Source organism: Hippopotamus amphibius, chromosome 15 (genome assembly GCF_030028045.1).
Source record: "Hippopotamus amphibius kiboko isolate mHipAmp2 chromosome 15, mHipAmp2.hap2, whole genome shotgun sequence".
Taxonomy (NCBI): domain Eukaryota; kingdom Metazoa; phylum Chordata; class Mammalia; order Artiodactyla; family Hippopotamidae; genus Hippopotamus; species Hippopotamus amphibius.
The window spans coordinates 58338199-58357054 of NC_080200.1; the positions used below are offsets into that span (position 1 = coordinate 58338199).

Sequence of the window (18856 nt, forward strand, 5' to 3'; positions counted from 1 at the left end):
GTAATAACCTGCACAACACGGGCAAACCTACGAGCAGTGACAACTGGGAGCAAAGCCAGCACCGCACCAGAAAGGAGGCCTCCAGACCCGGCCACACGTCACACTGACACTGCACTTCAACACGGAACAATGCCATGCATCGACGGACCAAACACGGGCTGACACGCCGCACCATCGAGGAAGGGTCCAATCAATAACACACTGCTGTTTCTCATTTTGTTTTGTTTTGTTCTCTCCTCTAAATTCTCACGAACCTGGCTGCTGCAGTTATAAATAACAGGAAGGAGGAACGCATCATGACCATAAGAAATCTCCCAATTCGATCTAATATTTCCCATCAAAAACCTCCCATGGGAAGGTGATCATTTCACAATACATACAAATATTGACTTGTTATGCTGCACACCTGAAACTAATTTATGTCAATTACAGCTCAATAAAAAAGGGAGTGTTTTATCCACAAATAACTGAAACACACTTTTCTTGTAATATGGAATAACGATTATGAGTGTGGGTTCTGAAGCCAGATTGCTTGAGTTCATACCCTGACTTAACATTTCCTGGCGCGTGACCTGGGGCAGCTTACTTACCTGGATCCATGTCTCTGTTCTCGTCTATAAAATGGACATGGTAATGACGCCTACCCCAGGGAGTTACTGAGAAGATTCAATAAGACGATACGTATTTCTTCAAAATAAGTAAATGTTAGCCACTATTTCAGTTGCGTTCTTGAAAGAAACATTCTGATAAGATCATAAAGTTTTTTAAAGTATTCTTTTTCTAGGTATTTTTCAAAACGTCCAGGTTCTAACCAATTGTTCAAAATATATCACTTAGTCTGGTAAACAACACCGCACCACATTTAAATATTTTTACACCTACAAACAATGCAGTACAAGGGAAAGGTGCTGGAATTAGTCCAGATCCTACAGAACTCTCTTCCCCTTGGGTCTGGGGAAAGTGCCATGAGTACCTGTGGGTCAAACCCTTTCCCTTCCTCCTGATAAGCTCTGAAAGAACTAGTTTATTCCCTTAACACTCTGGACATCTCGACATGCATCCAGGGTGAAGGGTGCACACCACCTGGCTGGCCATGGAGCCAGGGAAGGGCCCAGCTGTGAGGAGACCAGAGGGGTTCATCCTGGGTTCACACAGTTAGAAAGGGAAAAATACCCGAGGCAGAAGGAGCAAGGCTATATTTAAACCCATGACTAAAATGCCCAAAGTTCCTCTGACCCTTTAGAATTCCTCTGTTGGTTCCTACAGGAAAATGTCCTCATTCATTTTGGAGGGAAAAGTCTCAGAGAAAGGTCATTTCTACTGCCAACTGGTGATGAACTGATGCGTATCATAATACAATATGATTCAGACAAAGCCTATTTTTAAGCTTTTAAAGTGGTACATGTGATGCCTAAAATGACCTCTGAATAAAGGAATGAGAACGTCTCCAGGATTCCTGTGAAATTTTTACCACAGACTTTCCGAGGGCGAAAAAAATTGCACTTCTGTGCATGCTGTTAATTTACAATAAAAAAAATAAATCTTTGCCTGACAGTGAGAGAGCAGTTGTATTCTACGCAAGTTCTCAGCAACCTGGAATCCACCAAGAGAAGTGTACTTGCAGCCAGGTGACGGCCAGGCAGCCGGAGTTAGGCAACGCTGCCCCCTAGAGGCCAACCGAGTGATGGCCAGGAGCATTCCATGCAGGAGAACCTGAACCCAGCCCAGAAAGGGGTGCAGGTGCGTACAGACTTGGGTCACGGTCCAGGATCCAGAGAGAAGGCAGGTTTAGGAAGACACGTGGGGTTCTTAGGAGAAAGATGCTGTGATAAGATGCGGGAGAGCCTGGTCCTGGGTCTGACCCATGCGCATCCCCTATTCCGGCCCCTTCCCCACCACCCCCGTGCTGGGTGGAGCTTAAAGAAGGAACCAAAGCTCTGCAGGGAGACAGCCCCTGAAAAAACCCCCTTCCTCACAAGAGAGGGCTCTGAGAGAAACTCAGTGGGGTAGGGGATCCCAGGAAAAGACTGAGTCTCCAGCTGCTTCAGCAGGTGATTGGATGGGAGCCCTGAGATTTGGGGGCTGCTCTAGCTGCAAACTTTCTCAGACGCACAGTGTGAATGCAGGCTACAAGCCTGGTCCATCTGGAGGTGGGAGCACAACACACCAGATGGGGGTCCTCAACCCCCGTGTGACCTTGGGAAAGTCCTCAGAGTTCTCAGCCTTCGGTTTTCACATATATAAAATGGGATCATTTTACCATGAGTTGCAGAATCGAGTGAGATGAGCACAGACGTGTGGCCTGGCTCAACCACTACAAGCACCTCACAGACAGAAGTTACCGCCGTTGATATCCACCTCCTTGCTATTGCTTTTGACAAAGACGATCATTCCGGTACCAGCAGGAGAGGCGAGCCACAGGGCCAGCGTGGGGAGTGTAAGAGCTGGGCGCAGAAGTGGGAGGTTTCAATGGCAGCTTGCAGGGGCTGGATTCAGAGGGCACCTGCTACGCGCACAAAACCTGACTGCATTCCAGGTAGAAGCAGCAGGGATCAAAGGGGAACTGCTCCAGCCACACAGAGCATGTTCTGCAGCCTGAAATGACCAACTGCGCTTTGGGGGCACGTGCCTGTCACCTGATTAAGGAGGAGGGGTTTCAGGAGTACCTCATTAGTCTTGGGTGGGTAATTAAAGATCCCTTAATATGATAAAATGAAATGCATGAAGGAGGGGCACAGGCAAATAAAGTCAGCATCATGAAGTAACACCAAGGCAAACATGTGTAAGGGAGGAGAGAAAAGGAGGAGAACCCAGGAGCACGTCAGGGCGGCCCGCCCATTAAGGAGGGACACCACGTGGGCATCAGGCACGGTGGGGGAAGACAGGACAAGGCGAGGCACAGGTGATGCGGCCGGACCCACGGCCGAAAGGGAGATCGGGGCAGTGCCAGAACCTCAGCCTCCCAGATATGTACGTGAAGCCTACTTTCCTAAAAACAGATTTCGAGGTTCAGAATTTTAAAGTTTCTTTTTATTCCACCACATCCCCAGTGCATAAGACACACTCCCTCCAGCAACTGTTGCCCCCTGAGGCGTGAAGCTCGGGGAAGGTGCCTCCCCACTCAAGGGCTTTCTGAACGCAACCCTGTCTCCCCAAAACAGTATGCAGCTAGTCAAAGTGTACTTCTTCCTGAGCTCTTCAAATCTCTGGAGATGGTGCCCATTCCTGTGGCCTGGTCTCCCTCTCCCAAGACTAACATATTATTCCCTGCGCTCAGCCAGCTCCGGCAGCACCAGCTCTCTCTCCTCTGAACTACCCTCCCCCCCCCCAATTTGGGGGCTGAAGCACTGAAGGCAGCACCAGATGTGACCCAAGCAGCAGCGAGTGGGCAGGATGACTGTCCCTGTTGTGACTCTGCCTTTACTCAGTACAGCCAAATGCATCACTCTGGGGCATGAATTGCTGTGGACACTGTCATTAGCACATGTAGGAATATTTTTTGTTTAACACATCCTGCTGCCACCTATGTGGCTTATGTTACTCTGTAGCCCGCCTACTTCTGATCCAAAACAGACTCATAAATTAAAACCTATGAACGAAATTTCTGTGATAAATTTGGACTTATTCTTGCTGGGATTTTTTCAGATCCTATTTTATCATCTGACATATCTGGCAGACACTGGTCTAGACTTTGATAAACTTGACCTCTGTGCCAATCCATCAACTCACAGGCTTTGTGCCTTAGGGACAGGAGTTTACAGTGCAAACATCCTTTGGCCCTGCTGAGGTTATCCACTAACCAACACCCCCATTGCCAGCCTCACCTGTAAGGTTTTTAACACAGTCATGATTATTTCTGCTCCAAGTCTGCCCTGGCTTTATGGCCATTTGCCCACTTCAAGATCGACTGCTCTCAACACAACAAAAGCAAGTTTTCAGGGTGCCTGGGCTTGGATGTGCAATCTCTCCAGATGCCCCATACGGATGCAAAAGTTCTGAACAGGTTAGTGGAGTTAGTTCAAAGACATGGCAACTGCACAGGCTGCTCCCCGACAGAAGGGGACACCAGGGATTAAAACCATCTGTCTGCAGGGCCTCGGGTCCCCCTGGGATGACTGGTCTACCATCTCCCATCACCCTCTTCGTCAGTAAGCGGATCCAATTGTGGGGCTGGGCTGGAAATGAGTTCTTTATTCACATGCTGGGTATGAGTAACGTCTCCTCATCACACACACTTTCTTCCTGGCATGGCCTCAGAGATCAGCATGTGAGCATAAGGACAGTCTTGGTCTTCTGCTGACACCCTCAACTGATGCTTTTTCACAGCCACTCAGCCCATATTTTTCTGTCTCGTGTACAAATTAAATGTCAAATACTTGGTCAAATGCTCACTAATTCCTCTGTGTACTCTTCACCAAATCAGAAACCTAGTAAAGAATGAAATGAAGTTCACATGGCTTAACTTGTTCATTCGCTTCTTCCTTTTTAAAAGGCAGTTTATAAACTGTCTTTTCTAGAACTCTGCTTAGAATTGACCTCAATCTGAGTCATATGTGAAATCTACCTTCTTAAGAAAGCACAAGTGCATTTTCAGCCTTCTGGCATCTCTTCCTTGTCCCACAGTTCCTTAGAGGTCAACAGACCAAATCTGGTGAACTAACTACCAAGTTCTTTCACGACCCAGGGACCTAATTTGTCTTGGAATAGAGACTTGAAATCGTTTAGAAGAAATAAGTTCGTTCTTATAAAATCTTCACCCATTTTGGTCATTAACTTGATTCCATCAACACCCTTGGCCCCAAGCAGAAAGCCCAACCCTTCCTTGATCTTGTGGTTCTGCATTTTGTGCTTCATAAAAAGGAAGAGAAAACAAATAATGACAAAACCAAAAAAGCCTTTTCAGTCTCTACAGGCCCAGCTTACCTAGAACTTTTAAGTTTTCTAACAAAACATTGCTGGTGATCAATCTTTCTATCACTTATTCAGTAAGAACAATAATCAGTAACAAACAGTACATTACGGAAATACGGATAGCTTACTTCTCTCAATTAACCAAAGCCCTATCACATTTAGTTTATGAAGCAGAGTATCAAAATATTAAAATGCTTTCTAAAACGAAGTCTAAGGCTGGAAACAATAGTGGAGGAGCCCGAGCCACGCGGACCTGCTGCGGCGGCACGCGAAGCCGGACGGAGCACTATGAACGAAGAGGAGCAGTTTGTAAGCACTGATTTGAATGATGACACATTTGTAGTGTTTGTAAACTGGGAACAGACAAAGAAACATTCTCCTTCTGCCACATTTGTTTTGAGCTAAATATTGATGAAAGAAGACAAAGATAAGTTTCTCTCTCTACTCTGGAAGAAGTGAAATAAATAATCACTCTCTAGTTGGGAGAAGCTAGTCCAACTATCAAATACTTAAGGGATTTACACTTTTAGAATAATTTCAATATATCAACAATCAAGTTTCAATTTAATGTCAATCAACATTTTGGCTATATTTCTACTACAAAGTAAAATAAGTATAACAACAAAATATAATTGCTGGAGAACAATCAGGATGGCAGAGTAGGAGAACGTGTGCTCACACACTCTTGCAAGAGCACCAGAATTACAACTAACTACTGAACAATCATCGACAGAAAGACACTGGAACTCACCAAAAAAAAAAAAAAACACCCCACATCCAGAGACAAAGGAGAAGCCGCAATGAGATGGCAGAAGGGGCACAATCGTGTTAAAATCAAATCCCATAAATGCTGGGTGGGTGACTCACAAGCTGGAGAACAGTTATAAAGCAGAAGTCCTGAGGGTTCTGAGCCCCACGTCAGGCTTCCTAACCTGGGGGTCCAGCAACGGGAGGAGGAATCCCCAGAGAATCAGACTTTGAAAGCCAGTGGGATTTGATTGCAGGACCTTCACAGGACTGGGAGAAATGGAGACTCCACTCTTGGAGGGCACACAAAAAAGTGTGCTCACCAGGACCCAGGGGGAAGGAGCAGTGACCCCATAGGAGACTGAATCAGACCTACCTGCTGGTGTTGGAGGGTTGCCTGCAGAGGTGGGGGGCAGCTGTGGCTCACTGAGGAGGCAGGGGCACTGGGGGCAGGGGTTCTGCCAAGTGCTTATTGGCGTTAGCCCTCCCAGTGTCCACCAATAGCCCCACCAAAGAGCCTGTAAGCTCCAGTGCTGGGTCAACTCAGGCCAAACAACCACCAGGGTGGGAACACAGGCCCACCCATTGGCAGACAAGCAGATTAAAGCGTCACTGAGCTCTGCCCACCAAATTGGATTAAAGTATTACTGAGCTTTGCCCACCCAGCCCAACCCACCATCAGTCCCTCCCATCAGGAAGCACCCACGAGCCTCCTAGATAGCTTCCTCCACAAGAGGGCAGACAGCAGAATCAAGCAGTAGCAGCAGTATTTCATCTTGTGGAAATGAAAACCACAGCCACAGAAAGATAGAGAAAATGAAAAGCAAAAGACTTTGTACCAGATGAAGGGACAAGATAAAATGCCAGGAAAAACTAAATGAAGAGGAGATAGGCACTCTTCCAGAAAAAGAATTCAGAATAATGATGGTGAAGATGATCCAGAACTTTGAAAAAAGACTGGATGCAGATTGAAAAGTTGCAAGAAAAGTTTACCAAAGACCTAGAAGAATTAAAGAACAAACAAACAGAGATATGCAACACAATAACTGAAATGAAAAATACACTAGAAGGAACCAATAGCAGATTAACTGAGGCAAAGGGCAAATAAATGAGCTGGAAGACAAAATGGTGATAATCACTGATGCAGAAAAGAATAAAGAAAAAAGAATGAAAAGAACTGAAGACAGCCTAAGAGACCTCTGGGACAATGTTAAATGCACCAACATTCGCATTATAGGGGTCCCAGAAGGAGAAGAGAGAGAGAAAGGACCTGAGAAAATACTGGAAGAGATTATAGTTGAAAACTTCCCTAACATGGGAAAGAAAATAGCTACCCAAGTGCAGGAAGCGCAGAGAGTCCCAGGTAGGATAAACCCAAGGAGAAACATGCCAAGACATATAGTAGTCAAGCTGACAAAAATGAAAGACAGAGAAAAGTTATTAAAAGCAACGAGGGAAAAATGACAAATAACATACAAGGGAACCCCCATAAGGGTAACAGCTGATTTCTCAGCAGAAACTCTGCTAACAAGAAGGGAGTGGCATGGTATATTTAAAGTGATGAAAGGGAAGAACCTACAACCAAGAATACTCTACCCAGCAAGGATCTCATTCAGATTCAAGGGAGAAATCAAAAGCTTTACAGACAAGCAACAGCCAAGAGAATTCAGCACCACGAAACCAGCCCTACAACAAACGCTAAAGAAACTTCTCTAAGCGGGAAACATGAGAAAAGGACCTACAAAAACAAATACAAAACAATTAAGAACATGGTACTAGGAACATACATATCAATAATTACCTTGAATGTAAATGGACTAAATGCCCCAACCAAAAGACACAGGCTGGCTGAATGGATACAAAAACAAGACCCCTATATATGCTGTTTACAAGAGACCCACTTCAGACCTAGGGACACATACAGATGGAAAGTGAGGGGATGGAAAAAGATATTCCATGCAAATGGAAATCAAAAGAAAGCTGGAGTAGCGATACTCATATCAGATAAAATAGACTTTAAAATAAAAAATGTTACAAGAGACAAGAAAGGACACTACATCAAGATCCAGGGATCAATCCAAGAAGAAGAGATAACAATTATAAATATATATGCACCCAATATAGGAGCATCTCAATACATAAGGCAAATGCTAACAGCTATGAAAGAGGAAATCAGAAAATTAATAAGGAAACACAAGCTTTAAATGACACAATAAATCAGCTTCATTTAATAGATATCTATAGGACATTTCATCCAAAAACAGCAGATTACACCTTCTTCTCAAGTGCACATGGGACATTCTCCAGGATAGATCACATTTTGGGTCATAAATCAAGCCTTGGTAAATTCAAGAAAATTGAAATCGTATCAAGCATCTTTTCTGACCACAACGCTATGAGATTAGAAATCAATTACAGGAAAAAAACTGCAAAAAACACAAACACATAGAGGCTAAACAATACGCTACTAAATAACCAACAGATCACTGAAGAAATCCAAGAGGAAGTCAAAAAATACCTAGAGATGAATGACAATGAAAACACAACGATCCAAAACCTATGGGATGCAGCAAAGGCAGTTCTAAGAGTGAAGTTGATAGCGATAAAATCCTACCTCAAGAAACAGGAAAAGTCCCAAATAAACAATCTAACCTTACACCTAAAGAAACTAGAGAAAGAAGAGCAAACAAAACCCAAAGTTAGTAGACGGAGAGAAATCATAAAAAGAAGTCCAACAAGTAAACAAGATTACACATACGTCCATTTTCAGCTGGGCGTTTTAAGACCTGATGTTGTACGCCCTGGACTTCTGCACAAGTGCCTCACCGCCTGGCTACATTAACTGAGGCCAATCTACAAACAGCTAATTAAAGCCGGCATTTGTGACTCTCCGTTTAGAAGTGACCCTTCAATAAGAAATGATAAAATCTGGAGTCAGTGCACAGGGATGTATGTTTAACTCCTGTTGTAATAGTGAGTTACAAATAAAGATAAGATAGTAAATTATTAACTCGTTCATTTAATAATCCGCTAGTGACTATTCTGTGTCAGCTATATTAGAGCTCCCTACAGTTTTACACACTAACTTCTAATTTCTCTCTTGAACTAAAAGTTTTCTCTACCTGAAAATATTAGGTCAATAACAAGAAACAGAAAATCCATGAATTTAAACCAGTTTTAAATCATGCTCTAGAAAAAAAAATGCTTTACATGAATTAAAATGACAAAAGGATTTTCCTTTTGGTTAACAACATCCCCCTTTTCCCACTGGCCAAACCCAAATGTTTTACACATATTTATTTGATGGAAAAAAATCTTTCATTCATTTTTCGGCTTTGGCTGGGAACAAAAGTAGTGAGTGATATGAACAGAGCAATGTACGCCAATGTGATGGAAGCAAGGAGCCTCCGTAACAGCCTGCTCTGCCCTGAGCCCTGAGCTGGACGCGGTGCTGGAGCTGTGCGCCCCGCGAGGCTCTGACTGCTGATCTGAAGGGTCAGAGTGAGGCACGCAGTCTGAGAAAGGGCAACAGAAGCAGATTCAGCAGTTCCTGTTGCTCGAAGATGAGTAAGGAGGGTATGAGGATTATACCCAAGTATTCAAACCTAGGTATTTATACCTCCGCATCTTACATTTACACCATTTGTCGAGTAACAAGGAGGGCGAGGAGGAAAACCAAGGACATTTATTGGCAGCTAGGATGGTGAGTGTGTAATTTCATCCAGTTGGTCCATAGCCCTCAGAGATGCTGTTATTCCCAATCCTACACAGAGAAAGCTGAGGCACCACAGAGCAACCTACCCCAGATCACTCAGCCAGTTAAGTAAGGGGATGTACTACAATATACTTGCTTAATTATTTTAATAAAGATTATGTTTTTATAGAAAGAAAGCATAAATGATTGATCTATTTTTCTTCAACCTTGCAAGGGCCGATGATGTGGTTCTAGGCCCTGAGTTTCCTCTTGCTTTCTCTGGCTGGTGGCCATTTAATTTCTCATTTGTATATACATGAGACAGACTAAAGAAATCAAACATTTAAGAGTGTATTTAGAGAGTTCATCTAAGGAACTGAGTGTTAACAAAAGTTACCGAGATTTGGTCATATAAGGTAAACTGGACATCCTAAAATATTATGCATTTGATCCTAATCTTTCCCATTGACAAATGTGTCAAAACAATCCTGGACTTCTGAGATGTTATAAAGCTAGAGGTCACTCATACATTGCTAGTGGGACTGTAAAATGGTACAGCCATTCTGGGAAGGTTTGGCAGTTTCTTTTAGAACTATATGCATTTAAAAAAAAGACCCGGCAATTGCACTCTTGGGCATTTATCCCAGAGACATGAAAACTTACGTTCATGCAAAAACCTGCACATGAAGGTCCACAGCTTCTCTCTTTGGAAAAGCCAAAACTTGAAAACATCCCAATTGTCCTTTAAAGGATAAATGGTTAAGAAACTGTGATACATCCAAACCACGAAATACTACCCGGCAATAAAGTACTGCTACAGGCAACACAGGGATGGGTCTCAGGGGAATTCTGCTGAGCAGAAAAAGCCAACCTTAAAAAGGTGCATTATTGTATGATTCCATTTATGTAATCTCGAAATACAATTACAGAGATGGAGAACATCTGACTAGTGGTTGCCAGGGGCTGGGGGTGGGGAGTGGGGGTTGGGCATGGGTACAGGAGGTGGCACGAGGGAGCCCACTGATGATGGGATGACTCTGCAATGACTCTCTATGTCGAAAGCAGTGGTGGTTACATGAATCCACACACGATCAAACCTCCTGAAACTAAGCATGCGTGTGCACGTAAACACATGCAAATACACACACAAGGGCACGCACACCTGGGAAACCTAGAATGTAGAATAAGCTCTGGGGAGTGTGGCAGAGTCACTTTCCTGCTTTGACAGTGCAAGTGGTTATGTGAGATGCCACCCCTGGGGGAGGCTGGGAGAAGGTGCAGGGACCTGCTTGTCTGTTTCTTTTTTCCCCCAACTTTCTGTGACCATAAATGTTTCAAAATACAAAGCTTTTTAAAAAAAGAAGCTGGGAAATAAGTTTAAAGGTACCACACATATACAGGAATAAACAAAAAAGCAAATCATTTTAGAGAACATAGAGAGATGAATCATCAGCAAAAATACAGCCGAGAAGGTCAAAATGAAAGGCTTGGAAGCTGGGAACCAAACTTTAGAGACCTTTGCATGGGAGACATAAGGGATCTGAAGAAATCTGATGCTGGAGAGCCTGGGATCACTCAGAGAAGGATTATGATCCCTTCCCTGCAGAGAGTCGTGCTGTGTAGAATGGAAACAGGGCTTCTCTGGAAAGCCTGGTGTCCTGAACAGGTCTGCACCGCGACTGCCAACCATCACCAGATCCATCACAGGGCAGCTGGTCTACGCGAGGAGCACTAGCTACCTGTACTCAAGTTTCCTGAATTAGTTCACCCGCCAGATGCCGACTCCAGGGGCACAGGGAAAGAAGAGAAAAGGAATCTGGACCCTTAGAGCGGTGGCTGGTTGAAAAGGCACTGGGTATGTTTTCAAACTCAGTGAGGACGGCAGGAGAGGCAGCTGGGAAGCTCCACACCCTGAGGAGAGGAGCAGTGAGCTCCCGCTTCCTTGTAACCCTCCACCCACCACGGGGCAAGGTCCCGATGGAGCTCTCCCTGCTCCCCAGGGAGAGCTGGGCACTGGCCCGAGCGTAAAGAAAGAGGTCTGCCTGCTTAACCGTTAGGCATAAAAATGAAGCCAGGCTGCTATGCTGTGACCAAAAAACCTCCAGGTGGTTGGGAGGTCTTTATTTTTGACTTCTGAATAAAATGAAAGGTTCCTCTTTTCCCAGGCATTACCCCAAACAAAAACTTGTCCCAGTTCAGTGTGTAAGTTTGCAGAAGCAGAACCACAAAGCTTCTTTACTTAACCCAGCAAGAATCACAGCCCAATTCAAATGGGAATGATCTTTCCTGGGAAACCATGGCTTCTGGGAATCAAATGAACAAAAACCAGCTCAAGGCCACTGAATCAACTCCAGAAATAAACTCTGGCTGAGAAATTAGTGTCACCACCTGGTTGCCTCAAATAACCCGCACATTTCCAAGGTAATTATCAATTAACGCAGGGCCTAATGTGGAGAATGAAGTTGAAGAGTACGAATGGATGAAAATAATTATGCCTTTGCTATATTTGAAAATGGAACTATGTCCCTCTATCATTAAGTCTCAGAATGATGGGCTAGAAATAGACATCATTTACCGGCTAAGTCTGGGAGGCAAGCTACAAAGATAAGTGAGACAGGGTTCCAGTCTTCAAGTAACTTAACCTCCACCAAGAGAAACAAACAAACGTCTAAAATACGTGATGCACACAAAAGCAGAATTATGTTCTTCCATTGCTCATTCATTTTTTATATCAGCTCCTCATATGCTACAGCTGGCTTAGGAGACACTTTGAAATGAATGAGTGAAAGAGTAAACGAATAAACAGTGGAAAGTGCACTCAGAAGGCAAGGAGGACAGGTAACGGAGGCCTAATAATGAGAATTATAATCAGAGTTGATGTGAATAAAATGCTACAAATGCTGAAGGGAAGAGAGAGACTGAGAGGTGGAAGACAAAATACAGGACGAGAACTCTCCTAAAATAAAATCAACATTCCTTTTAAATACTACAATACTACTTCAAAAACATAAAAAAAACAAAAAAACAAAAAACAAAAAAAAGAGGACAGATTATCAGTCTTCAGGTCTTCTGAGAGGTGATTAAACACCTCATGAATTCCTTCAGAGAAAAAGGAAAAAGAGGAAAGAGTCCCAGGATGTTTCCAAGTCTGGGTTTAAGGGTGAAATTGGGCTGACATCTCTATCAGCCGCCTTCTGCACACAACCTCAAGGTATGAAACATTTGCCATCCATGTGAAAATGCAGCGGACCCCTGAGCAATGCGGGGCGAGGGCGGGGGGCATCGACCCTCAGCACAGTCAAAAATCCTTGTAGGACTTAGAGTCAGCCTTTTGTATCCAAGGTTCCTCCACACCTGTGATTCCGCAGCTGCAGATCGGGTAGCACTGTAGAGTTTACTATTGAAAACCATCCATGTGTATATGCGGATCTGTGCAGTTCAAACCCATGTTGCTAAAGAGTCAACTGTTTCTTCTTTTCCCTCTTCCTGGGAACAAGCATCTATGTTCTGTCCTCTGGGGATAAGAGAGTAGAGGCTGAGGTTTCCACGCGGAATCTTAAGTGCTTGGTCTGCAACATGACTTAAAACTACCAACCTTCTCCAAGGTGTGATTCTTAAAAAGAATTCCTGATCAACACGGAGCAGGTATCACCTTGATCTGGCACCTTTCAAAGTAGGTTGTTAATAGATAGTCAGTGGGAAGTTGTTGTATAACAAAGGGAGTCCAACTCGAGGATGGAAGATGCCTTAGAGGACTGGGGTGGGGAGGGTGGGGGGGACTCGGGGGGGGGGATTCAAGGAAGGGAGGGAATACGGGGATATGTGTATAAAAACAGTTGACTGAACTTGGTGTACCCCCCCAAAAAAAATAATAAATAAATAAAATTAAAGTAGGTTGTTAATGAGATCACCTTTGTGTTACTTGCTCATCAGAGAGCCAGAAATTTACCGCAAAAAAAGAGAGGGCTATGCTCCGGATAGGATCCGAGAGTGAGGAAGGCTAACCTCTGAGTCGGCAGAACCACTGACCGTTAACTTTAAAAAGCATTCGCTGGACTTCCTAGGCTGCTCAGTGGTTAGGAATCCACCTGCCAATGCAGGGGACACGGGTTTGATGCTTACCCCAGGAAGATCCCACATGCTGTGGAGCAACAAAGCCCATGCACCACAACTACTGAGCCTGCACTCTAGAGCCCGTGAGCCCACTACTGAAGCATGTGCCACAACTACTGAAGCCCACAAGCCTAGAGTCTGTGCGCTGAAACAAGAGAAGCCACAATGAGCCCACGCACCACAATAAAGAGTAGCCCCTGCTCGCTGCATCTAGAGAAAGCCCATGTGCAGCAATAAAGACCCAACACAACCAACAAGAAATTAATTAATTTAAAAAAAAACACAAGCATTCATATTTGCCTAAATGAAAAAGGCAACTTGCTTTTTCTATCTCCAAGAAATTTTAAATTGTATGATCTGCTTGAGAAAATTAATTCTAATAACTTAAATCTTACAGCAATTTTTCATTCATCTGATATGTTACAATATTTAGTGACTTGATGCAAACACACGTTTAATTAGCATGATTTCCTCCTCTTGGCGCTTCTCTCACTTTTAATTTTATTTAGGCATTCCCTGGCGGGCCAGTGGTTGAGAATTCGAGCTTCCACTGCAGGGGGCATGGGTTCGATCCCCGGTTGGGGAACTAAGATTCCACATGCCTTACAGTGTGACCAAAAAAATAAAGAAATAATAAAAATAAAATAAAATCCTCTTTTAAAAAGGAGTTAATTTTGTTTTAAAACACATAATGAAATTTTCTCTAAGTGATGTCTTCTTCCAATAACAAGTTTCAAAACACAATGACTGAGAAAACCATCCCTGCCTGCACAAAACCTACCAAGCACCCTGGTGGGTTTGTTTGAGGGCATTTGTGCGGCCCAGAGAAAGGAGACCGAGGAAGATACTGGGACTGGTCAGGAAAAAAATAAATCTACTGAGAAAATGGCTGAGGCTAAAAATGAAGTCCAGACACATCGAGGGGAAGAATCAGACAGCAGTCCATGCCTGTCTTGTGGTCACCTTCCCTGACCAGTCACCCTGCACGTCTGTGTCCTGCTACGTACCGCACCGCCAGCTGTCACCGAATCCTTCCTTGACCCAGATCACTCTGGGAACACATGATTAAGAGGAACCAAATCACAGTAAACATACCAGTTTCTCTGCTACCGTGATGGTCTTTCATATAGAAAGAAAAGGATGATGCACTGAAAATTTGCAAATTGTGAATGTGAACCACTTAACCTTTAACACAGATTTCAGTTCTCCTTAGTCTACAAACTTCATACATACTAGAAGTTCCTATAGTACTAGTCAAGAAAACAATGTATTTTCACTTTTCAATAAATTTCCAAGCCTAGTGACAAAACAGATTCTATAGTTTGCTAACTGGAATGCTTTTACTGTAAGATTTTTCCTTAAAAATACTGCTCATGTTACAAAAACCAGTGAACCCAAACTTAGTCTCTGGAGAGCAGCTTTTGTGAAAGGCTTTCCTTCTAGTTTCCTTTAGTGCCTGCTTTTTTTTTTAAATAAATTGATTGATTGATTGATTGATTGACCGGCTGTGTTGGATCTTCGCTGCTGCATGCTGGCTTTCTCTAGTTGCACTTTTTCTAGTTGCGGCAAGCACAGGTTCCTCATTGCCGTGGCTTCTCTCGCTGCAGAGCACAGGCTCTAGACGCTCGGGCTACAGTAGCTGCGGCACATGGGCTCAATAGTTGTGGCTCACGGGTTTAGTTGCTCTGTGGCATGTGGGATCTTCCTGGAGCAGGGATGGAACCCGTGTCCCCTGCATTGGCAGGCAGATTCTTAACCACTGTGCCACCAGGGAAGCCTTAGTGCCTGCTTTTCTGGGAACCGTAACAATGGTGAAAAGGTGATCTGAGTCCTAATAATGCTTCATGGAAAGAAGCATTTGTGTCCTAAATGCAAGTGAAATCTTCATGAATCCTGCTAGTATTCCTAAGGCCTGTGACACACACATCCGATTACAGGTGCTGGCTCTCGCTCTCCAGACTCCAGGCCTGCGGCCACTGCTGCCTTCCCACCAGCTCAGTCTGGGAACGCTGCCCACGGCCTGTCCTTCCTCCCAGGCCCGTCCAGGCCCGCGGCTCCCCCGTGGCCCAAATAAGGGACGCCAGCCCCCACCCACCGCACCTCCCTCAGAAAGGTCCGGGCTGCTCAGAGCCCCTCGCCTGCTTTCTGCCTGTCACAGCTTAATGGACCAAGGCACAACCTGCTTCTTCACTCATGTCATCCTCTCTCCCTCTCAGCTAGGGTGTAAAAGTGCATATGAGAAAGAGAAGCTAGCATACCAATACTGATGGGAAAGAGAGGGTAACATAACACATGCCTGTACCAAAACAGGTGCTGTAACAGGTGTGTGTAAAGAAAGTTCTGGAGTGCAGGGGGAACAGCTAACTCTGCCTGGGGAAGTGAAAGGAAGCAGGACGTCCAACTGCAGGGACCAGATAATGAGGAAGAAGCTTTGCAGGCTGGTGCTCCGGATACACAGAGAATCACTGATGGTTCAAAAGCAATGGTGTGACCTAGTCAAATGTACATGCCTTGGTGGCAGGGCTGCAGGAGACTGGGAGCTGGCAGGGGCAGGGGGACTAGTTAGTGGTTGCGCCTTGATTCGAGCTGAGGGAGGAACTGGTGACTCGTGCACTTGTAATCAGAAACTGCTGTGGACCAATGTCCACTTAGCGTGTCTCCTTGGAAAAAAACAGTCTCTCTATAAACACTGTGAAGTTTTTTTTAGTGGTGGCATTATTAAAGCAGGAAAAGAAGCCGCTCCTGTCAGTTTTCTATTCTGACAATCGTCCAGGGTCCACAGAGCACCAGCCCCTTTGCAGAAAGGGCTGCTCAGGGTCCCAGCCATTCACCAAATACGCCCCCTACACTATCTTCCTGGGCTCATGAAGTTTCAGAGTTGGAAGTGAGGATGCTTTTCCTGGAGTTAAATGTTCAAGTCAAACAAATGGCCTGGTTGAGGACTGATTGCCCAGGATCCCAGACCTGGAGGTGAAGTTCTTTTCCTTTAAACAAATTCATTGGTTCCTGATTTCTGATGCCTTTAAACAAGGCAAGCCAGGCCTAGCCCCCTCCAAGTGTCCCTCACAGTTTCACTCCTCCCAGATCCTTCTTCCTAGCCTGTTACTACAGCCTTCATGGACTCAATCTCAAGTTACCTAAAAGGGTTCCTCATTTCCAATTTATAAAGAGCCGTGAAATGGAGACTCTTTTCCCCTTAGAAATAAGACGCAGTAAGTTGACATCTTTCATTTGCAGTCCTACTGAAGACTTTAGTTTTTATTATAAGTCCTTCTATCTCAAAAGCTACATAATAGTTTCTTCAGTTGCAACTTTTTGTTTTATTTGGGACTATGATTTTCACATGCATATTTGAAAGGTATAATTAATACCAACATATTTTCCATTTACCACATAACACATTATCTCTTATCTTGAGCCAAGCTTATCAGAACAGTGCACCTATGACAGTAGCATGAATATTAGTAAGGCCATGCTGGATTTGGTATGTTTAAATTCAACATTATGTAAAATGCACTTCTCCAAGTATCTGAGAGCAGCCACACAGCCTGATAAAATCAGAGGACAGCCATGACGTCAGCCACATGACAGGCTAACAGGCAGAAAGGAGGCCCCACAGCTCGGACCCCAAAGTGCAGGTCGTCTACTTCTGCTAACACGGACGTGCACTGCCTCTCACCAAGGATCTCCTTCGGCTCTTGTCTTCCCTGCTCCCCTCCTGCCACCCCCACCGGTCTGCTCCTGGCAGATGCCACCCCCTCAATGGCACTCATGCGCCCACATGGCGAGGAAGGCCACCAAGAAGGCCCGCTCAGCCCCCACCAGCACGAACGGCCTACATGTCACCACCGGCCACCTCTGCTCCACTTTCTCACGTCACGACCAACCTCATTCCTCCCAAGGAGTCCAAGGCCCTCCCAGGCGGGGCTCCGTCTCTGCCTCCAGGTGCCTTACCTCTTTCACGTGGGTGTGAAAGGACACCGACATGTCCAGGAGGATCTTCCGCTGCTCGACTCGCCGAACAAAATCTTGTATCCGGTCCTCGAGCTGATGGGCAGCCTGATAGATCTCTTCCGGGTCACATTCCCCAGTCTGAGCCAGCTGTTCTGCTGCTTCTAGTAATTTATCCGCATTGGTGTATGTGTTCTGCACGAGAGAATATTCAGAGACACAGAGAGTGAATAAAAGACGAAGTGGCCAGGCTGGCAGCCATAACACTGGAACAGAGTCGGCGTGTGATGGTCCCTTCTGTAAACCAAGCGGGAAAAAGAGGAGGGAAGAGATGATTTTACGAGTTCAGAGCATCCCCACGCGCAGCCTTCCCCAGTCCTGCTTGAGGCTGTTAAACTCCGAACCTCACGGCACAGCCCTTCCGCCTGAGGCAGTGATGGGGTATCTGTAGGCAGCTGCTGGCTGTCCCGTGACTCATAAAGGGCTTTCGGCCTGTTGCTGCCGCTCAGCCAGAGGACGGTGCGTAGCCACAAATGCCTGCTTCACTTTTTCTCCTGGTTTTATGACAGAGTGCAGAGTTCCAGTTTTGTGTCTTTCAGTATGATACACCGCTTTAGGATAATTCCCCAAGAGCAAGTGAAAAGGTTACGCTACAAACACACAGAAGCTGCTGCCCCCTTTCACATGTTTCTACTTATCAGTCATCCTGTGCTTATCTTCCTTCTACTTCGGGGTATAGTTTTATAGAGAAAAAGGAAATAATAACTACAACAGCTATCAAGTGGCCAGAGCTTTAAAGAGCTAAAAGTTGAGGGTAAATGGGTGTTTCAAATATTCTGAAAATTACTCTATTTTAACTCTTGATAAATGAGGCTGCAAATGGGTTCCTCACATCAACAGGTCTGTTAGAGACTCAGCACTGTTCCAGGGAACTGCTCGCAGAAGGGCTGCTGAGGGCGATGGGGAGCAGTCAGCCGGGCGGGGGGACCTCAGCGCGCGGGCAAGAACGGAATTCAGGCCCCCGAGGCGCCCCGAGGAGGCGTGTGGTTCCCCAGGAGACACCGGCTGAGCCCCCGCCCTTCTCCTCCCCCAGCATCTCAGTCCCACAGCCGAGCAGCGCTGGTGCCTCGCGGGTGAGACGGGTGGTGGCCCCGGGTGTGGGGACAGCGCCCCTGCGGGGAGTCCGAGCCTGATGGGGCACAGGCGCCCCTGCTGTGGGCAGCCTCCCAGGTGGAGATGGAGACCTGCAGGCGTATTCCTCTACTAAGCCAATACGCCGAGCACGATGAGAGGCGGGATCTCCATTTTGGAGAAGGGAGTTACAAACACGCAGCAGAACACCAGAGTCGACCCTGCGGCACTGGACCGGAACTGGGGGGTCCACGTGAGTACAACGTGAGCACACGGCTCTCCAGAGACAGATGTGTACGTGTGCACGTG

At 45.4% G+C, this 18856-nt stretch overlaps 1 protein-coding gene across 2 annotated transcripts in view; it reads right to left on the reverse strand.

The window, feature by feature from the left end:
* The window catches only part of TRIO (trio Rho guanine nucleotide exchange factor), a 340281-nt gene that overhangs the window by 134128 nt on the left and 187297 nt on the right, over nucleotides 1-18856 (reverse strand). For both annotated transcript variants that reach the window (XM_057708158.1, XM_057708157.1), the window contains exon 11: nucleotides 17420-17611. In XM_057708158.1, coding sequence (XP_057564141.1) covers nucleotides 17420-17611 — 192 coding nt within the window. The remainder of the gene's footprint in view (nucleotides 1-17419; nucleotides 17612-18856) is intronic.